Source organism: Rhineura floridana, chromosome 6 (genome assembly GCF_030035675.1).
Source record: "Rhineura floridana isolate rRhiFlo1 chromosome 6, rRhiFlo1.hap2, whole genome shotgun sequence".
Classification (NCBI taxonomy): Eukaryota; Metazoa; Chordata; class Lepidosauria; order Squamata; family Rhineuridae; genus Rhineura; species Rhineura floridana.
This window is the reverse complement of record NC_084485.1, coordinates 88,163,900-88,186,991: the sequence shown is the minus strand read 5'-3', so window position 1 is coordinate 88,186,991 and position 23,092 is coordinate 88,163,900. Positions and strand designations below refer to the sequence as shown.

At 41.8% G+C, this 23,092-nt stretch overlaps 1 protein-coding gene across 5 annotated transcripts in view; it reads right to left on the bottom strand.

Moving 5' to 3' along the window:
* The window catches only part of SLC5A9 (solute carrier family 5 member 9), a 69,825-nt gene extending 53,874 nt beyond the window's left edge, over positions 1-15,951 (bottom strand). The window contains exons 1-4 of one of the 5 annotated variants that reach the window (XM_061630446.1): positions 15,781-15,849; positions 7,221-7,347; positions 3,987-4,187; positions 1,597-1,668 (exon numbers count right to left, since the gene is read on the bottom strand). In XM_061630446.1, coding sequence (XP_061486430.1) covers positions 1,597-1,668; positions 3,987-4,115 — 201 coding nt within the window. In that variant the 5' untranslated portion in view covers positions 4,116-4,187; positions 7,221-7,347; positions 15,781-15,849. Of the gene's footprint in view, positions 1-1,354; positions 1,422-1,596; positions 1,669-3,986; positions 4,188-7,220; positions 7,348-12,579; positions 12,650-15,780 lie in introns of those variants that run through there. The other 4 variants (XM_061630447.1, XM_061630449.1, XM_061630452.1 and 1 more) reach the window with 4 other exon arrangements.
* Positions 15,952-23,092: the final 7,141 nt, after the last annotated feature.

Below are 23,092 nucleotides of genomic sequence, written 5' to 3'. Positions count from 1 at the left end.
ATCGGCACTTGAAACAGAGAAGAGTGTTTCCTTGTTCCTTTTTTTTTTGTAAAGACTTTGCATCAGGGATGGGGAGCCTGTGGCCTTTCACATTTTGTTGGACGCTGACTCCCACCTTCCCTGGCCTTTGGCCATGCCGACTGGGACTGATGAGAGTTGGAGTCCAACAACATCTGGAGAGCCGCAGGTTTCCCATCCCTGTTTTATATGATTCATTTGTTTGCATGGGCATTTTATAGTGCAATCCTGTGTATGGAGTAAGTTTCAGTGTGTCCACCAGGGCTTAACTCCCTTGAAACATTCTTTGGATTTCACTTCAGCCTTGAATTGCCATATTCTCTCACTCACTCACTCACTCACTCACACACACTACTGCTAATAGTGTATTTATATAAACTGCCCTAACATTTTAAATCTTCAATATGTGATTTTATGCTGTGCTTGCTGTACTAATTACTTTGCAACACTGCAAAAAGGCTGTGATCTGTGATGCAGAGGGCAGCAGGTGGCACAACCTTCCTAACTACATACTTGTTATGGCAGCAAAGATTCATGCCATCTTCTTCTTTTCTTATCACATTGCCCCTCCCACTTCCCTCCTAATACTTGTACAACATCCTTACTTCCTGTTTTTACCACTGCAATGACTACGTCACCTCCACTATTCCGCTTTCCCACCCTGTAGATCTAGTGGTCAGGACCTGGGAAACCAAGCTAGGACCTGGGAGACCAAGCTTCAAATCCCCATTCAGCCACGAAGCTTGCTGGGTGGCCCTGGGCCACTCACAGTCTCTCAGTCTAATTTACCTCATAGGGTTGTTGTGAGGATAAAATGCAGAAGGAGGAGAACATGTATACAACCTTGAGCTCCTGAAGAAAGGTGGGATGTAAATGTATTTTGAAAAACAACATCTTATTTATTCAATTTATATCCTACCCTTCCAGCCAAAGGAGCCCAGGGCAGCAAGCACATCAATAATACTTTTTTAAAAAAGTATTGTAAAAATAGTTAAAAACATCTCAAGCAGTCATCTCAGAGTTGCCAGCGATAGTGTCTTTCAGCTTAAGGGGCACAGGGCAGGCTGTGTGGCACACACAGACTCTTGCCCTCCTCCCAGCATCCGCCATCTAAGGAAGCAGACTCACTTGCCTAATGGGAGGGCTGCCCCCCCTCTCTGTGTAGTAGTAGTAGTAGTAGTAGTAGTAGTAGTACATTCAGAAGTGCAGGGCACATTCATGACAGTCCCAGCCACTCCCCTCTTTTTGCTGTCAGGTTGAGAATGAGATCCTTGTTAATGCCTTCTCCCACAACAACAGATGTCCCCAGGAGCTGAAATAGGCTGAGCCTAGTCACCTGGATTTTCCACGTACTATATGCTGGCTAGTGCTGATGGGAGTCGTAGTAGTCCAAAACATTTAGAAGATACCAGATTGGTAAAGGCTGAGTTACGGGATGCATCCTCCTTGCTGTGTATCAGGTTTTTTGGTTGTAGAATCTGATTAATTTTGATACAGATGTTTGAAATCATTTCTAGTAGTTCAACAACATCTGGAGGGCATCAGGCTGACAAATGTGTGGGTTAATTACATACTCACAGGCCACCATGTCATGGATCTTCCAGCCAAGAAATAGCCTCCAACGGTTCCCCGACTGGCTCGAAGAGAAGACTGAAATGAAGGGGGGGGGAAATACTGGCTAAGATATTAAGATAAGTGAAGGGAAAGAAGGAAGGAAATTTCCTCTGCTCTCATTCTCCCTGCACCTTGTGAAAAGCCTCTCTAGAGGGTCAAGATCCCCTCCCCTGTAAGGATGTGGAACAGGCCACAGGGACTGGAGAATAAATTAGTTGCTAGAACTAGATTCCACAGACATCCGGCAGCATTCCACACCATGAAAAGTGACGGGGGGGGGTGTTGAGGGAGGAAAAAAATGGACAGTTTTGTGTTATCCCTCCTCCCCAGTGCTCCATTCCACATTGTTCAGGAACTCCCCCTGACTTTCCAGAGAGGCTTTTTAGGGAATACAGGCAACAACCATGGGGAGGAGGGGAGGAGACACTTGCCTTCTGTAAACTTCCTTCTGTTAACATACCTTAGCATAGTGACACATAAACACACTCCCCTCTAACATGGAAGGAGTGCAAAGGCATGCTGGGAAGTGATGAAAGAGTTGTGTGATTGTTTCCTCTTCCCTTTCCTACCATTCATCCTGGAATATGTCCAAGTGCCTGCCCTCTATCACGGAGGCTGATATTTAAGGCTTGATACTAGAACTCACTGCACTGAGTGGCAGGAGCTTCAAGACACTGAGTGGCACTAAGCAATTCATTCCTGAAGTGATAAATGTATTATTGTTGTTGTTGTTGTTGTTATTTAATTTGTATACCACTTCATACTTGAAAAGATGTCTCTAAGCGGTTTACAATGTTGTAAAAAATCAAATTAGAGTGTAATCCTTCCTATCCCCACTGATTTGATAGCTGGGGGGGTGCGAGCTAAGATGGTGTGTAGTGAGGAATGGTAGTGGTAGTGGGCTCTGCTGAGATGAAGGTCTCATCTTTATGCAGGACTTGCTGCCAGTTGTTCTACTGCTGGCCGAAGGCAGTGGAAAGTCCCCATATGGGGCATTTCAGGGAGGGTTAGCAGCAGGGCACTGGTGATTTTGGATCCACTCGATCAGTGGATCCAGGATCCCACGGATTCCCTCAGCTACACCAGACTAGAGCTAGTGTAATGAAAAAAGGAAGCAAAACCATCACTTCCCACCTTCCACTTTAGTTGGTGCCAGGGATTTGGATGCAGCAATAGATCATGTGTTGCCCAGGCAGGGTCTGGATTGCTCTGCCTACTGGTATTAGAAAAGTAGTGGACAAATACATATAAAGAAGGTCTTAGAATGTCTATTAGTTATGACCGCTATATGCAACCTCCATGTTGAGAGGCAGGGGATTCTGGTTTATGAGATGCTGGGTAAGCAATAGGGGATGTGAGGGCTTCAGAGTCATCTGGCAAGTAGGTAGGGGGGAGTTCACTTTTTAACATGAACCTACCTAATTTGCACTTCCGGAACAATGCTTGTACTGACATTAGCTAGCTATCCTTTAAAATTTGCACTTATCCAAATTTTACGATGCAATTTTTCAGCCAAAAATGCATACAAAATGTGTATACTAGAGGAAAGTAAGAATAAAAATGCATATAGTAGTGAAAACAGCATATCAAAAAATGTATGATGCTGGGGAAAATTGCTTGCAAAAATGTGTATACTATGCAAAATTACATATCAAAATGTTTATTATTTATTAATTAAATGTGTATCCTGCCATTCATCCCAAAGGAGGATGAATGTAGACACATTTCCCTGAGTTTTAAAAAAAATAAAATAAATTGCAAACTGTTGCAGAAACGGGGTGAAACTGAACTTACAACTGAACAAATGATAAACTGAATTGGACAGATTCATCCATCCCTAACTGTGGGATACAGAGTAGTAGGTTAATTGAGTTTTGATCTAATCCAGTTCTTATGGAACATGCTATGTACTACTGCTGCTGCTGTTGCTGCTGCTGCTGCTGCTATTACTGTTACTAAATAAAGAATGCCATTGAGAACATCCAGCTACTTTTCTTACTGTCCAGTAACCCTAATTATCTCTTGCATCTTGGACATTTTCAGGAAAGGCTGCCAGATCTTATAGCACAAGAAAGACTGAATAATGTAATGCATGTATGAGAAGACACCCCATTGTAAGCAAGAGGAATACTGCTGAAAACAGATTTATGCCCAGCTAGGACCTTTTGTCAAAAATAAAGAGGAAAGCTGGGGCTGTTCTATGCAGCACAAAGAAAAGAGGGGTATCAGTAAAACAGGAGCATCAGTTATAACCTACAGTGCTGTGATGTTCAGTAAAGAGGCATGTTCTTCAAACAACCAAGGGACACCCGGCATCCCTAATCACCGTAAAATGGCTGATATCTAGCACTTACCCATATTCCAACAGCAAGGACAAAGATGAAATAAACGACAACAACAATGATGTCAGGAACTTCAAAGACAAAACTCTTCTCATCAGGCCTGCTGGTGGGTGGCTCGGTAGTAGCTGGTGTTTGGCTCATGACTGCCCAAAAGGTGTTGGCTTTTGCCTCATCTCAAAATGGACTTTGGTACATGTTTCTCTTCATTACTTCCTTTTAATAATAATTAACAGGTTTGAGAAGTGAGAATGTTGATAAAGAAGCAGGCAGGTTCATCAAAACAAGCATTTCACACATTGCAGCTTCAGCATGTACAGGATCTGGGTCTGTCCTATGCAACTGTAATGTTTGAATCAGCTATATATTTTTTACAAGAGGAATCAGCCACAGCTCTTTCCTATATATATTGCCTCCTAGCTGCCTTAAGAGGACATCCCTGAACCAAGAAGTGCTCGATAGTGTCCCCTTTTTTGTGCAAGGTGCTTGAGAAGGTGGTGGCTGGGCAGCTTTAGGTTTGTTTGAATGACACCAGTTATTTAGACCCATTTTAATGCAGGCTTCCAACCAGGTTATGGGGCAAAGCCAGTTTGGTCATCATGATCAATTACCTTTGTTGGGAGATAGACAGGGGGAGTACAGCCCTGTTAATTATCTTTGACCTCCCAATGGCTCTTGATACCATTGACTATGGTATCTTCTTGACTGTTTGGGGAATTTAGAGGTCAGAGGTGCCACTTTGTGGTGATTCTGTTCTTATCTTCATTGGCGGTTCCAGAAAACATTGTGTGATCTTTGCTCAGTTCTGTAGGAACTGTTGTTGCATTGTTTTGTTTCTAATTGAATTATGAAGCGATTTACAATATAAATAATTTGAGGTTATGCAGGGATCAACATATGTATGAAAATGCTGGGAGCAGTCATCAGGGGATTTGGAGTGAGGTGCCATCAATACGCTGATAATACTCAGCTCTATCTCTGTTCCACTGTTATCAGGAGAGGCTGTACAGGTCTTGATATGGTGTCTGGAGGTGGTAATGGGCTAGATATGGGACAATAAATTGAGGCTGAATCAAGACAACATAGAGGTATTCTGGGTGGGTGGTTCCCAGCTCTGGAATTTGCCAGAACACCCTGTTCTGGATGGGGGTTGCACTCCCCTTGAAGGAGCAAGCTCATAATTCAGGGTGTGTGTGATCCTATAGCCACCATTGTTTCTGAAGATCCAGGTGGTCTCAAAAGCTAGGAGTGCCTATGCTTGGCTTTGGCTGGTGTACCAGCTGTAGCTTTTTTTCTGGCCAGGGATAACCAGGCTACATTTATTCATGCTCTGGTAACCTCCAGGTTGGAATATTGTTAAGCACTCTATGTGGGGCTACCCTCTGACTATACTTCTTGTGTTCAGTGTGGCTGCTCCAGAGTTAGCTACAAACTCAGTACTAACATTGTTTAAATAAGTAAGTAGAAGGGAATGAAGCAGAATCAGTATTAGGTAATGAACTTACCTAAATTTCACCCATGTTCTTTGAAGTATGTGTGGATTCCAGATCTAGTTATTTTTAATGGTATCCAAATCAAGTGTCCCCATTAGACAAATTAACTCTCTCCATGGCACCCTGGCATTTGATGCATCCTTTTGGAAACACCAAGCTTTCTCCAAAAGCTTCTTTTGGCATTTGAATCCAGAGGGCTATAACATCCTGTTGCAAAGTTTAGATGCTGATGTGGCTGTACAACAGCTCGTAGGTTAGGACAGGAGGGGGAATGTAGTTTAGCTCTGTGTGTCAGAGGGCTGAATGGCATCATAATTAGTTTATTGAAACCTTTAAGGAAGCAGCTATTGTGATCCTTGACTGACAAACATAACTACCAAGGATAGCGAAATTGAAAGAGGGTCGCCACCTATAACGCTTACTGTGATCCTAGCATTTTGTTTTCAGAGCTTTCTCTTTGACATGAATTGTCCCATATGGAGAGCCATGTTATGCCTCTGATGCTGAAATGTAGGTGGTAAGTGAAGGGCTTCCTTGGTTCTTACGAATGTAGGGTAGGTCTGTGCTTCCTTCAAGAGGGGCAGGGTGAGAGTCACACAACAACAACCCTCCCAGCTAGCTAGCCAGCCTCTGGCACACATCACAGCAGAGCTTAGCAAAGACCTTACCCTTACTGAACTCAGTAGGATTTTATTTTCAGTAAACGTAATAAAATAGTTTCTCAAATACCAAGGGTATGTATGCATTCATGGGGAGCACAGCACCATCTTGTGGGTGTAAAAGAGAATTGGCTCTGATATTCAGTCTGGATTACTTCGCTTTGGATGTGTACACTGGGGTCACCTACTTTTTCTCTTGTCTCGTGTTCTCTGTGTACAGAGTGTATACACTCTGCACCTTGTGGTGTGCTGGTGAAGATTGCTTGTATGTCACACTTGTAAATTATTTTTCATTCAACTTTTCACAACAGCCACTCTTTGGCACATTTCTACATTAAACCAGCATTGGTAGCCTCACATAAAAACAAACAAGGATAATTGTGGGAGAGAAAAATCTACCAATTTAACAAGCCAGGGTGTAAGACAGCTATTTGGTGTTAATGCAGTTTTTGTCCAGCCTAGCAGCTGTCAGAAAAAGCATCTATGGGTATGCTCCTTTTATGGCCCAAATAAGGTCTGTTTGGCAGCCCAACTCGCAAACACAGGCTTCTCTCCATGTGGAAGGGTTCATATGCAGACACATAAGAGCAACAGAGATGTTGACAGGTGGGCAACCTGGGTTCCAAGGACTACATGTAGCCCGGACCTCATTTTATGTTGCCCCTGACACCTCCTGATGCTGCCTCAGACTTCCATCCTATCAGAGTTCCTTCCTTCCTGTTTGTTTCCTCATTGTTCCTGGCTTTAAAAAGTGTCACATCGTCCTCTTTCTATGTAGTTTCAGGACAATTGGAAATAGCAATATTTTATTTGATAAAACTAAATCAATGAGTTTTTAAAGCCTTTTTTTCTGGTTGTATGGTTTTGGGGGAAAAAATTTTCTCCAGCTATCTGAGAATAAATTTATAGGCTTCTGCCATATATGTGTGTATATATAGCACACTAAAATCAGAAAGGAATTACTTTCACTTGGTTTCCAAAATAGTAGCTGTAGTGTCTGTTGTACTGCTACTGCTACTGCTACTACTACTAATAATAATATAAAACTCTTTGTATCCTTATTTCAAAGTAAACCCATCAATCCCACCAGCACTTACTTCTGAGTAGACTTGCATTGCATAGCCATGTCGACAACTGAATCTGGTCAGTCTTTATTTGAGATTAGTTAATTCAGGACATTTTTGTTACTGACTCCTTCTGTTATTGACTTACTCTATCCACCACCTGCAAGAAACCCGTGGCAGATTACTCCCAAGGCAATGCAGCCTTTGACAGAAAAAAGATTAGGCACCTCTGTTCTAAACAGATCTCATCTGGTTTTATTCAGAGAACTCCATCCCAAGAAATGAAGCAAAGGTCAGCCATTTCCTTCAGACACATATTTCCCACAATATCATTAAATCACATAAGTCAGCTTTCAGGTTCCATATTAAAACTACATATGCGAGCTTTAAACATCTTTAAATATTAACCTGATGTAGTGAAAGAGTCCTCCATCTCAGTCACCGGAAGAGACGTTTTAGGGAAAGAGGTTCATGGTGTCTTTCCATAAATATTCTTTAGTCCAGTGGCTCCCAAACTTTTCTCTCCCCACCAACCACTTGAAAATTGTTGAGGGTCATGGCGAACCATTTAATGATTTCTCTGCCTGTTGTGGCAATGATTTTTAATTGTATTTTTATTGCTTCTTTTATTTCTTATATTGTTTTTATTGTATTACAATTTGCATAGAATTCAAATTGGAACAAAATACAATATATCAAATAAAAGAAGCAATAAAAATACAATTAAAAAGCAATATGAATATTTAATGTGGACATGCTATGGACTTCCTGAATGAAGCTCGCAGACCACTGGTAGTCCATGGAGGACCACAGTCTGGAAACCCCTGCTTCAGACCAATGCAGGTTTTGGTTTTTTCACCACAATGGCTTCTATAAGAACCCTAGAATAACCTTTCTTAACAAGCAATAAAATCTTGTCTACATGAAGCACTTCCAGCATAGGTATGTTTTGATTTACTGGTGTGTTTAACAGAAGCTCCAGCATCCTATAAGTCTTTCAACAAGCAAGTCTACAAGCACATGTCTATAGGTCAGATTCAGGACAGTCATGTCAGGAGATCACAAACCATGAAGATCACAAAATATGAATATATAGCAAAAGGATACAAATCTATATCCATACTGCTTCAGCAATTAATTCAAGGAACAATCAAAATTCTAGCAGAGAATGCAGACCCCAGAACAGACCCCACCCCAGGGAGTCTGTGCCCAAAAGGAAAGCAACAACAACAGGTTGTGTCCACAGACAATGCTCATGTGAAGAAATGACAACAGGGAACCCATGCATTCTACTTTACAGAAGACAATCCTCTATTTGAACAGCTGTTCAGGCCAACATTGGGTAAAAGATAAAGAACCATAAGGAAGGAGGGCAGGAGGGGCCTGAAGTTGCCCATCAACAAGTAGCACCTGGACTGAGCAGGCATACAGGTTACCTGGCTACAGTCTTCTTCATTAGGGAGATACTGTATTTTTATTAAACAGATAGTAATTATTTCTAAATTTACATATATAAATGAAAATACATATACACAGAGAGCCTTAAATTAGGTCATAATCACATCAGAACATATGAACAGCCTGCTGGATCAGCCCAGTGGCCATCTAGTCCAGCATCCTAGTCTCGCAGTGGCCAACCAGATGACTGTGGGAAGCCTGCAAGCAGGACCCAAGCGCAAGAGCACTCTCCCTTCCTGCAGTTTTCAGCAACTGGTACTCAGAAGCATGCTGCCTTTAACTGTGGGGGCAGAGCACAGCCATCATGGCTAGTATTCACTGACAGCCTTATCCTCCATGAATTTGTTTAATCCTCTTTTAAAGCCCTCCAAGTTGGTGGCCATCACTGCCTCTTGCTTAACTATGCAGACATTACAGTCTGAAGCTCCCAGAACCTAATTCAGTCTTTATTTTATGAATGGGGCCTTTGAGATCTATTTCTCAATGTTGCACAACAGAGGAACCGTTTATTTTTATTTATTCATAATTCAATTTATTCAATGAGACTACCTCAGTCTCAGGGTGGTGTTCAACAATTTAAACATCAATATTGAAATCGCCATACAGGAAAAAAACAGCTGATAGCTCAGGCAGAATTAAAATAAGATAAAATAAAATCACCTGCTGGAATTAAACACCAAGAAAGGCCAGGGAACATAAATGTAATGGCTATAAAAGAGCTTGTGCTAGCAGAAATGTTGCAAAACTACATTTTATTTTCTCTACAAATTGTCTATTTATAGAACCTGTTAAGAATATAAGACAGCCTTTCCCAACCAGTGTGCCTCCAGATGTTGTTGGACCACAATTCCCATCTTTCCTGACCATTGGCAATTCTGGATGAGGCTGATGGGAGTTGTGGTCCAACAACATCTGGAGGCACACTGGTTGGGAAAGGCTGATATAAGAGTATAAAAAGAGCTTGTTGGATCAGGCCAGTGGCCCATGTAGTCCTGCATCTCACAGTAGCCAACCAGATACTCATGGGAAGCCCAAAAGCAGGACCTGAGCACAGGAGGACCCTCCCCTCCTGCAGTTTCCAGCAACTGGTATTCAGAAGCATACACCCTTCAACAATGGAGCTAGAACATAGCTGTTACAGTTAGTAGCCACTGACAGCCTTATCCTTGTTCAACCTTCTTTTAATGTCATCCAAGTTTGTTGCCATCGCATAAGAAGACACACCTGTACAAAACAAACAGCAGGGATGGGGAAGCTGTTGCCTTCCAGATATTGTTAGACTAAAATTCCCATCAACCCCTGCCAGCTTGGCCAGTGAATGCAGATGGTGGGAGTTGTAGTCTTAAAACCATTTGGAGGGCCACATGTTCCCCACCCTTGTACTAGTGGAACAAGTTCAATGCTAACTCTCTGTGGAAACCAGTTAGAACCTTTAGAAGGCCTCCCTGACCATCACAGGCCTGCACTGCAGCCCTCCACACTCCCCAGTTCAGTGGTTTAGCCCAAATCCCAAAAGGTGAGAAACCAAAGAAAGGTATGATATACTGCAGGGTTTCACAAGCCCATTGCACCCTCTTTATGTTGTGTAAATTTGTGTATTTGTTAGCAGAAAACATCATCTCCCTTCTGGAACATAAACAAAAGAAGAAAACAGGAGTTGCTCTTGCCCACTTCCAATACTTTACACTGCCCTTTCACTGCACTGAGTCACAACTCATGTAGCAGATGGCAAGGGAAGTACACCTCACAAAGACATTCTTGTGCAAGAGTGAACTTAGAGGTAATGACAATACTGTTGTTTCATGATGCATAAGCTCTCTTGTCAAAACAAAACCACAAATATTTATTTTTAATCTTGGAAGATCCTAATAGTAAAGCCACATCATACACTTTTATAACTGGAATATATCAATATTACATGGCATTAATGGTCTTACAAGTTTGTTGCAAATGTTCAGTAAGGTAGTTACTATTGTTATGCAAACAGGTGACATAGAATACCTATTTCCTCCTAACTAACAATTGATAAATTGAACCCTACTACAGTATTGTTAGGATAATCTTGGCCCTTTTGCATGATGTAGAGTTCTACAATACCTTAAGTTTCTGCCTCCTTTTCTCTTGCTCTTTTCCTCTTGGTGTTATGTTCCTATTGCCTCATCTTACATTTTTGGCTTATCTCAAGCTAGAGGCAGGCTGGCTTGGACACTCCTCCCTTGCACTCAATGATGTATGCATGGGGCAGTCTATAATTCTCCTCCCTCCCTCTCAACTGTGTTTGATAACTTGAAGCTTGGATTGAATGGCATTTAGTTTGGCTTGGATTATTTACAAAATGTCAGTTTCATTCAAAACCACTCATCCAGAAATACTGATCAAAGTCAATCAGTCTTACTCTACCCAAGAGTGCCTGCAGTTTATCTCAGGGTAGAAACACACTTACTGTTCTGCTGGTTCCAGTGTGGCTAATGGAAATACTTTGATCTGGCAGGTTTACAACCTCGGATTATCTATTTTAATGACTATTAGATCAACACCTGCATCTGCTTCCTGAAAGTATGTTTGCCCCCTTGACATCTTTAAAGATGAATAAGCATTGTGAATTATGTTGATTTCAGAGTGGCAGAAAGGTCAAGTGAGACCAAGCTAGAAAATGGCAAATCTATGATGGTTTGACTTTGTACTTATATTGATCTGTTCTACAGGTACTACTGGGCTTTTGCACATCTGAGGCTATAGACAAGGTTCTAGTCACCAAAACTATGCAGATATTTTCAGAGCTTGGAAAAGTTACTTTTTTGAACTACAACTCCCATCAGCCCAATCCAGTGGCCATGCTGGCTGGGGCTCATGGGAGTTGTAGTTCAAAAAAGTAACTTTTCCAAGCTCTGGATATTTTCTATCTGATTTTACTTGTCTATTCATAAAGAATATTCTGTTTAACTAGTTTGTCAACCATAAATTTCCATTGAGTAAACTCCCCTGGGAAGAAATCACATAGTGATTAGGAGAAAACATCCTCCATTCACAACCACTTCCTCTTAAAGAACTAGCTTGAAAAAACAGCTGATCAGCATGCCCTTTGCACATACAGTTCTCTTTCTTCTTTCTTCTTTTTTGAAGGAAGTCACAGCCATGGTTTAGGCTTACCAAAAAGTTTGTGAGGCAAGCCATGATGAGAGATAGTGGGCCCATCTCCATGGTGGTTTACTGTGTGTTTGGTGCTACTCACATCTCCTTTAAATTTGCATGGTTCACATAACATTACCAGCAAACAGAAACTATTGCACAGTTTCCCCCCTGTAAATCCATACTAATCCAATCCACTGACAATAGAAAAAGGGAAGAAAAAAAAGTCTTCATTCCCTTTCTCTAGTGGTTGAAGACACTTTGCTCAGATGCTTGTAGGTGGGTGTGTCAAACATTCCCCTCTTCATACCCACTCCCTCCTCCTCCCTTCATTCATTTTATTTCCTGTAGGCTGACAAGCAACTTCTGGTTGCTCTCCTCCATTCTGCTGGCCTTTTTTTATGTTGCTGCAAACAGTGCCTTTCTTTTCTTTTCCCCCTAACTTGTGCGCAAAAGCATAACACTGCTCAAAGAAAGCTTTGTATTTCAGCTGTAACCTACCAAGGAAAACATAGATATTCACACTTCCGGATTTTAAAGGAACCTTCTGCAGCTGGTAGAACAGACTGAGCATGCTCAGTCACCTAGAAACCAGAGCGAGTGGAAATATATAATTGAAGGATGGGGCTACAACAAAAAGTGAGACCAATTCTCTCCAGAGGAATGCCTGCTTGTGTGAATGGGAAAAAACAATTGGCAGCTAACATTGAACAGGAACTGCAGATGATGCAAATGAAAGGCAAAGGTAAAAGAAGTGTATTTCCTATGAAGAAATGCTCTCATGTAGATGAGCCCAGTGACTTACCCAAGGTCATTCAGTAAGCTTTGTAGCTAACCAGGGATTTCAAACTGTGTTTCTATAGGCAAGTCCAATCCTCCAAACACGATTCCATATTGTTTTTGTATTATGCACTTCCATTTTCCAGAACTACAGGGCAGTACAAAGTAACTTAGTCTGACTTAATACAGAGACACAATTGATACTTTCCAGACATGTCTAATGAATTAGCTCTCGATTGTAAAGCAGATTATAATTTGCCATATGCAAGAGGAACCAAGAGGGGTACACTATGAACAACAGGGTTGAGAAAGGCATAATGATGCTGCACCTTGAGCTAATCAGCATGTAGGTCATTCCTTTTTAAGTCTATGACCCTCTGAAGGCAGCTTTGGATGTTACCTGGAATTGCCAAAAAGTTGATTCATGTGTCCTTTCTCCATGCTTCTGGACAAGAAGTTTAAGATGCCTGCATATATTATTAAAATTTACTAAAAACTAAATGATTACCTAGCTAGGGAAAAGAATACAGAGACCTTTCTGTGATATTTAGGAGTATACGGTGAAAGGCTCATTTCGTCTGCTGTTGTTGAAGCATTCCTCAATAAGTTGTGATTGTGTGGCTCCAAAGTGTGCTGCTTCCTTAATTTTATGGATTCAGTGTAGTGTTCCCTAATTTCTTTTAAATGAGCTCTGACTAAACATTTTTCACTTAGTCATAGGCACACATGCACCCCTAGAGGCTTTCCTTGACAATCACTCCCTCTCGAGTCCCTGCTGAAATTAGGCTAGAAAGAAGCGGTCTATTATAGCCCATAGAAGATTATGGCATGTGTTTGGTTGTGGAATGTGTGTGGTGCACACAGCAGTTTCTCTGGTTTGCAAATGTGCCTACACACCCAAAAAGGTTGGGAGCCCTTGCCATATCTGATCTTACAGTGCAAGCCTTGGAAATGAAAGAACACTGTCTGGGATGTGGCTTCATATTTAATGCAGTGTTTCCTAACCCTGAGGCTTTGGACCCTTTTCTTGTCTGGAGATGTGTAGAACCTGGGGTACATTTTGTGTGCAAACCCATCTCCCTGTGGGTTCACTATTTATACTCATTCATAGAATGTTGTCATAAACATTTTGGTAATTTATTTATTAGCGTTCTTACTAGTGGTTTGGTTAGGTAATTTCAGGTCCCTGGACTTAATGAATGGTATTCAATGCTAGTCCTACTCAAAACAGACCCACAGAAGTTAACAGACATAACTAACCTAGGTTCATTAATTTTAATGGGTTGTATTCAACTAAGTCCAACTCTGAGTAGACCAATTGAAATTAATGTACCTAAGTTAGTCATGTCTATTAATGTCAGTGGGTCTACTCTGAGTAGCACTAGCACTGAATACACCTTTGTCTAGGAATCAGTTAAACACAAGCCAATAGTCTCTTTCGACAGCCATATGTATTACTTTAGTAACATTTCTCTTCTCTCTCTCCCTTTCCACCCCATTCCATGTTTTAAGACTGCTTCTACATTCCTGATATGTTAGAGCAACAAGCAAACAAAAAACAGTTTGATTTTTTAAAAGGCACTCTGAGCACGTGCAATTTCACATTTTAAATCATACACTATGGAAATTAAATAGGATTTTCTTCTGCTTTCCTTAATGGTAAACATGTTTACTTGGGAGTAAGCACCATTTTGTTGCAGAAGAGGATAACCACTTTTAAAAGAAAAATAATAAAATGAGCATCTGTAACCCTGTACTTACCAGGCCACCCCCAACTATAAACTATTTAAAAATAAGAATAAAGGCTGCTGCAGTGGTCAGTGTCAGCCTTTCAGAGTCCAGATGCTGATACAGGACCTTTTTTTGCTACTGCTTCCACCATCTGCCACTCTCAGGGTGGTCACTGAGAGGGGGGTGGACTTCAGCCCTGACTATCCTGCTCCAACTGCACCACTGGTTCTTACCCTGGTGAACTGAAGTAGGGTTTGGACCACAGATGAGGATTTGACTCCTAGCCTTCACCCCACCCCCTGCCACTGACTACATGCAACCACAGAAGTGTAAATTTGAGAAAAGGTTGTAAGTGTGTGTGTGGGGAGGCTGCCTTGACAATAGTCAAGAAATCAGAAGAAGGCTAGGACTGGAGAGGGCAGCTATGAGAGAACTAGAAAAGGTCCTCAAATGAAAAGATGTATCTCTGAACACTAAAGTCAGGATCATTCAGACCATGGTATTCCTGATCTCTATGTATGGATGTGGAAGTTGGACAGTGAAAAAAGCGGATAAGAGAAAAATAAACTCATTTGAAATGTGGTGTTGGAGGAGAGCTTTGCACATACCATGGACTGTGAAAAAGACAAATAATTGGTTGTTAGAACAAATTAAACCAGAACTGTCACGAGAAGCTAAAATGATGAAACTGAGGTTATCATACTTTGGACACATCATGAGAATACAGGATTCACTAGAAAAGACAATAATGCTGGGGAAAACAGATGGAAGTAGAAAAAGAGAAAGGCCAAACAAGCGATGGATTGATTCCATAAAGGAAGCCACAGACCTGAACTTACAAGATCTGAACAGGGTGGTTCACGACAGATGCTCTTGGAGGTCGCTGATTCATAGGGTCACCATGAGTCGTAGTCGACTTGAAGGCACATAACAACCACAACAACCATTTGCCACAATATTGCTCCATTTGCTGAAAACTTTGACTTGTCTGATGAAACTCATAAATTACAATCCTCACAAGCTGAATTTGCCCTGACTTGCACAAAATTATTGCGAGTTAGGAGAAAAAGCTGGCAACTTGCTAGCCTTCAGGCTTAAACTTATACAAGGTATATACTATAATCAGAAGGCAATGCTGGTTGGATACCTGTCCCCCCCAAAAGTGATTAGAACAATTTAAATAATTCCACTCAGCCCTTTTCAGCAGAACATGTCCCAACTGAGAAGGAGCCTCCAGCTTTTCTGGGCAAGGTAAAAATCCCACCTGTAGACAAGCAGCTACAAGAATTTTTGGCAGCACCCTTGTCCACATCTAAAATAGAATGCAGTGAACAAAAAACCTACCACTTTAAGACCAGGGTTAAAACTATCTCATGTTGGCTCAAGCTCCACAAAGCTGGGAAACTGGAAGCTAAGGGTGATGCCTTAACAGTCGTACCCCATGATCAGTAACGATGTTTTGCAATGTTACAAACTGAGCATGTTTAGAACTTACCCTCTGTGCACCCCTGCTTTTTCCTTGGTCTTTCAGACCCAAATCCAGATAGGAGATGATGGAGTGCTTAGGACCAGCAAATGTGTTCCACGTTGTTCTGGGCCTGTATTGCCTTATGAAGCATCTGAGCCTTACTGTATTGCAAGAAGAGTTGTCCTGGAAATTGACCCATGTCTGTTCATTGCTTAATCAGTGACCTATACTACAGAAGGAACAGGATTATTGTCTCTTGTATAGTGCTGAACATAAAGCAAGTGGAAAAACAGGAGTGACTTGCTCTGGTGCTATTCCAACAAAAAGTGCTTGTTCCCCCGCCAAATACTTAGGCAATCCATTTTGGCAGATGAATTGCTAATAAGTCTCATTCTGAATTGCTCTTATATCAAATGGCAGGATGTTTTTTAAAAAAAGAAAGAGCAGATCAGCTTTGAAACTAAGCCACTCCTCGTGACAAATATATTCAACTAACAAATAGAAGACAATGATGTAAACAGAAAAAAATAAAAACAAATTTCAGGTTGCTTCAGGGCTCCTGCTTTTACCAGCAGCAATGTCCCTCCTTTCCATTGCATGTTTTTTTTTTAAATGCTGCCTCTGAGTTGCTTCCTTTATATCATGCTTGAGTTTAGCGCTTATGCAAAAAGTAGGCCAGATGAAGAAAAAGTTGCATATCCCAGAGATTCAACTGCAAGTATGTATGTCTCACTTATTGCACCCGTTTTCTGCTCTGCATTATGGCATTGGTCCATCATCATCAAAAGCTACTGAATATTTGTTTGTTTGTTTTCAGCATTTATAGACTACTTTTCTTCGCCACTGTGAGTCTGTCACAAAGTGCTTTCCAAGATAATTAATAAAATCACACAGCTTTTCAAATAGCCGTGGGGAAACTCCAGCCTGCAGGCCTAGTTAAGCCAAGCAGGGTTCCTAATTTGGCCCATGTAGCCATTCTTCCCAAACCACAGTCACCTACCCTGCATCTGACATTATATGTGATATCAGGTGTGGGCAGGTTAGAGATGTTAGATCGGGGGCTTAAATTTTTGACACTGTCTTGAAAGATAGATGAATGCTATCTGAATTGCAAACCACTTATAAATGTTATAATTCAAGAATACACCCCAGTTGACTGTTGACATGGATATGCTTATGCCTTGAAATGGTTTTGGCCTAGATGAAAAAGTAAACAAACCAGAATCTATTTCTGTAACATTTGGAAACTGGTTGGGGAAAAAAAATTATCTCTTAGCTGGTAAAAAATTATTCAGTTTGCATGGAGCACCATAACTTGGGGTGAATGAGCAAACATGCAGTCTCCTGGAGAGATCATGGACACTTTGTTCCTTTTCCAGTCCTCCTACTGTTGCACTACTGTGAACTAAGCCATGATTTGACTTAGCATTTTGTCTGAACCCAGGCTGATGGTTTGTCTACCCCAGACAAACCATGAGCGATAAACTACAGAACAAACCTGGCCACAGCTCGTGGTTGGTCTGCAGTGCGATAAATCACGAGCCCTGCTTACAGCAGCAGAGGCAGGAGGAGCAAAGTGCCTGTGATCTTCTCTCTGAGAATCCACACATTTGCTTGTTCACACTAAGGCCATGGTTTGGCTTAGCATTATATGCAAAAGGTGTCGCAGTATGTCAGGCCCCATGTGCACTATACATTTGAAGCAGTATCATACATAAAAATTACTAGACCAGCAGTCAGAAACAGCAACACCACTGCCATGGGAGGGATGTTCTGATCTCATTCTCCACCCTAAAAGGCCTGTGCAAAAAGGTATGTCTTGACTTGATGTGGAAATGCAGTGAAGAACATGTAGATTTCAGGAACTAGAAATACTGAAACAACAATCTCTGTCCCTCAAACTGTGGCTTTTCCTCCCTGCCTATGAAGGACCACTGGGGTTTTCCCTACTACAGGTGGATTTTGTGCCACCTCTCCCTTTAAGGTGGCCACAGTCCATTCCACCAGGAGATGTCACAGCCAGGCCCCTCAGACACCATTGCTGGGATGCTGGTGAGAGACCACCCCCACAACAATAAATCATGTGGTTCGTGGCTCTTTCACTCATCAGTTCAGGCAACACATCTGGTTAAGATCAGAGAACAGAGAGTGAGGGGGAGCAGGAAGTGGGAGAACCTAGGCACTTATTCTGATAGTGTAGATGATCCATGGCACTTTCTCAAAAGAAATAATAGGCCAAAACAAAAAGTGAATATATTGCTATAAATAGTCTGTTTGGATGGGCCCAACGTGGAGTTGAAAATCTTAAACTCTAGGTAGACTATGAGTCAGAATGGAATTGTCTGCCCTTGGCTTTGCACAAGGCAGAAGGTTTCACATTCATCTTTCTGTGAAAAATGTTAGGAATCTTCACATTTTACAAGTTATAAGTGTTCACCATTATATTTTACCTGATTATTAAGAACAGGTCCCTTCTAGCAATGTCATCTGCCATAAAACTCTCCCATAACAATCTATCATTTTCTGTCGTCTTCTTCCCCCTAATGGTTGTTTTAAGAAACTGCCCTTCTTATGTCCTCTCTTCCATTTGCTAAAAATTCATATGCCAGCTTTTTGGAAGAATCAGACAAGGGCAATTTCCCAGACGCTGGCTTTCTATCTCACAATGTATCCTTTTTTTTCTGCAGGAAATCAATGACTGGAAATTGTTTCTGCAATATAATGTGTGTGTGGTTGTTACTCAGTTTAATACAGGAAGCACAAACGTGATGATGATGATTTGTAGTATTAGTATGACCAGACAGCTATGCTTTGAATTATGCAGTTGTGTTTCATCCATATTTTCTGTTCCCTCCATCCTAAATTAAAAACAAATACCCCACACACTTTCATGGGGGACAAATGGCTCTGTGTAAGTATGTGTGTGTGTGGGATATTGAGCACTATCTTAATACCAGCTGAAGACACCCCACACACACATAGAACCACTTGTCCTCCATGAAAGTGTGTGAGATATTTGACATTTTTTGAGGTGGACTTACTTTTAAAGATAAGGTGGCTAGTTCTCTTTTCCTTTCTTGTTCCTTTCTCACTTTGTCTATGTGGGTTGTGGCCTTTTCCTCTCTGGAAGTGAAACAGAGTAGAAAAGTCTGAGGGTGGTTCCCCACTATCACTACCAGCCACAGCAAGGGGGAGCAGATGAAGAAGAGAAGCAGGAACCTTCCGCCTCCCTTTAAACTAGGTTCCTGCTCTTTCCCCTTTGCTTCCTACTTAGTAGGGAATTCCACTTTCCCCCATCTTCTGGCCAGCAGGTGGTGCTAATGTCTCATGAAGCACATTATATCAACTAAAGAAAAGTTTGCTCTGCCATCGTGTTGTATCAGGAGAAAATTCCACTAGCAAACTCTGAGCTATTCACTCAATGTGCAGGCCTGTGTTCAATAGTTGGAGAGAATGATTCACTAGCGAATGCAGAGAACATTTATGGGCCTGCCTGTCCCGTGCCAAATACTAGGGACTGTATGGGTGAGGCAGGTGCAGCTTGCTTGGAGATCATCTAAGCAAGGGGGAAAACCACAATTTTTGCACATATTTCAATATTCTTTCCCTAAACTGAGCCAGCAAACAGTAGGGCTTCCTCCAGGCACCTGGTTGGCCACTGTGAGAACAGGATGCTGGACTAGATGGGCCACTGGCCTGATCCAGCAGGCTCTTCTTATGTTCTTATAATGTTAGAACTCTGGAACCAGGATGAATGAAACATTACAGTCTGTCAAATGCAGCCAGAGTTACTAAAAAGATCACCACAGTAGTTAGTATAGATGTCCTTCCAAAAAAACAAAGGACTTCTTTTTTCTGTAATAAACCAAATATATGCTGGATCAATCTTTTTTTACTTTCTTTTTTTTAAGCAGGAGTGGCTAACCTTTTTGGGGTATGAGGGCTGCATCACCCCCTTCTAGCTCTTTCAGTGGTGGGCTTGGCCAACTAGCCACCAGTGGCAGGTGAGGGGCAGAGCTGCAGTGCTGCCCTTCTTGGGGTGACACTGCATTCACCAGGCCAGGAGTAGGGTAGCAACTGGCAACAAGCTGACAGGAGCTCTAGGTTGGCAGAATCAGTGTCCTGCTGGTGTGTGCACCCCTCCCCCAATATTCCAGATAAATTTATTTTCTCCTCCATGGCCTTTTTTGGGGGGTCATTTCCCCCCAAAGAATCAATGAATGGTTGAAAAATAAAAGTGTTAAAACGACTAGTTCACCGGCTAAATGCACAGATGACAGGGGGCGTGGCCACTGTACACATAAGCAGTAGGGGATTTGCAGGCCCACAATCTCGCCACACTTGTTTTTCTAAAGCATGGGGGGGATGTCTGAACCCCCTATAGTGTTTCAGAATGAAGGATGTCTGACAACCCATGTATGTTTACTCAAACTGTATTCAGTGGATCCTACTCCATAAACCAGGTAAATGTGCCGAGGATTGTGACCTTAATCCATGATCACCATTCCAACCTCTGTTTGGCCTTATATGCCCACAAATTTCCTTTTAAGATATATTTCAGAATTTATTTTTCTATGTCACTGCTTTATAGCAACAATACCAGGGTACTTCCATGTGTTTCCAAAATGCCCCTTTTCACCTCACGGAGCAACCAGACAGTCATCCATATCTCCAGAATAAATGCATTTGGCCAAAGGGAATGGGAAATGATGGGAAATGAGGTGAAACTGATTTAAGGAACAAGCAGTGATCATACCCTCCACCACTGCCCCAATATATGCCCACACAAACTGTAATTTGAGGATATTAACAGTGGATCACCACCCAGGGCTGTTTTAAAACACTAAGAACCAAAAATGAAGCATTTGTTCATATGCAATTAACTGAAAGCAATCAACTGATTGACTAACATATGACAATTAACCAATTAAAATTTTGTTAACTGGTGTGTACCTTGAGCTGAAATTTCATTTTCTGAACAAGTATTAAAAATATAGAAATGCTCATCTTACTTTGCATGGATTACCTAATTAAGACCATTGTCAGGAGAGCAACTTCTCTCCCATCCATCACCCTGGCCACCACTCTAATGGCTTCTCATCAGCTTAAAGCTCTGTTCTCATTATTTTTATTTCTCTGTAGATTATATTAAAGGCTAAACCAAGATGACTATGGATGACGGATGCAGGAATTCCTGATTTCTTAAGTGTATCTGAATGATTTAAGTAGCTCCATCTGGGAGTAGCTGGATGACCTCATACAGGGAGAGGGGCAGGGGCAAGGTGACAGAGAGGTTGATGAGGTGCAGACGCAGTGATGGAGCCAAACTGGTGCTCCCATTGCTGCTCTCATACTATACTAACCTCCCTCCTGCCACATCTCTAGCGTAGCGATGCTTCTGACAAGGTCAGGTGTGCACCACTGCCTTTCCCCACCATCTGCTCCTGTAAATAAACATGCTTGCAAGTGAGGAGAACACTTACGCATCTGATCATTTGGACTAGTTCAAGAAAGTTATGCTATAATAAAATTATTAGTCTTTAATGAGTCACAAGGCTCTTGTATGTTTGTGCTGTAACACAAACTAGCATGACTACCCCTCTGGAAATTGTTTAATAGATAAGATTTTTTTGTACCTTTGGTTGCCATCTAATATGAGGACATGTCACCTAAAAACTACATACTTAGCTGATAGAATACTAGTTTTCTAGAGCAGGTTAGGAACCTGTGGCCCTCAGATGTTGTTCTGCAACTCCTGTCACTCCCTGTCAGCATGACCAATGATCAGGGATCATGGGAGTTGTTGTGTACCAACATCTGGAGAGCCACAGGTTCTCTACCTCTTTTCCAGGGGTTAAGGAACTGCTAGTTTTGAAGAACATTTCTATAACTATTGGTTTTTAGAAAGCCTACCAACGGATCCCATGGATGTGGCTTGTTTCTGCTGTTCACTTTCAGCCTCACAATGAAAATCTTCTCTTTCACATAACATAAAACAAGTCAACCTAATTTTCTCTGACAACTGTTGGAGGGAGTGCCAACATATCTTCTACACTGAGTGCACATCTGTTTGCCCATTAGAATCTGTTGATGGAAAGGCATTCTCCAAACACAGACATCTGTAAGGGAAAGAAATGTAGATGTGAAGGTGGTGACAACCTAGAGCAGCTCTCTGCATTGAAACATTGTCCTCTGTATGCAGAGTGACCATTTGTCAAGGAGAACAGAGATTGTGTAGCTGTAACAGTTGTGCAGAAGAGGGAATTTCAGCAACTTTCCTTTTCCCTGCATAACATAACTGCACCATCCTTCTCTAGCATCTAGTTGCCTCTTTTACATGCCAAGGACTCTAAATAATCAAACCCAGCATTGAGATTTATAATGTGCTGCAAACAGACCATTCCTTTTCCAAACAAACAGTTCACTATGCCAGGAGCTGGAAACACAAAAAAATTGCATTTGGTTGAAGCAAGTATGCTTTGCAGCACACAACATCTTATTATTTGTGGATGGTAAGCTTTTAGAGGTGGAAAGTGTTTAAACTGTAATCCTCCATGGAGCTCCTGGTGGGGGGGGGGGATTTCCGTTGCCAGAGCCTTCATTCATGCTGAGGAAGTAAGTCTCCTGCTGTACTTCAATGACTTCTTGTAAAGAGACAGTAAAACTGAGCAGACATTTTATTGGTAGATTGAACACACATAGGGGGAAGTGGAATTGGACCTGATGCCTCTGACTTCTGTAGGTGTTCACTGTAACTTCTGAAAGAGTCTACAAACATGCAAACTGTGTAGATTCTGTATGTGTAAAACTACTGCCCCCCCATGCATTCATGTTTCTCTTAGTATACCACTTGCAGAATCCTAGTGCTACAGCAGAGGTCACCAACCTTTTGGATGCTGTGGGTGTGGTATATCACAAAATGGACATCGTAGGGGCACGGCATAATGACTGCTACACCTAAAACAGCCGAAAAAGAGACAGGACCACAAAATAACACACACACCCTCAGATTCCACCATCAATGGTGGAAACGGCACCTATAATCAAATACCATCACACTTGGATTAGGGTTGCAGAGAAGCTCTTTGCACCTCTCCTCTTTTGAGAATGGAAGGGAAGATGGGTGTCCCAATCTGGCATTCAATGAAATGTGGGCATGTTCAATATAGGAGAGGTTGAGCCAGTGAAAACAGGAACCAAGCAGCAAGAGAAAACAGTGTCTTATGCACTGTGGATTTTTGAGGAGATATTTACTGAGACCTTTGATGGGCACCATAGAAGGTACTGGTGGAGACACTGATGCTCATGAGCACAACATTGACCACCCCTGTATTACAAC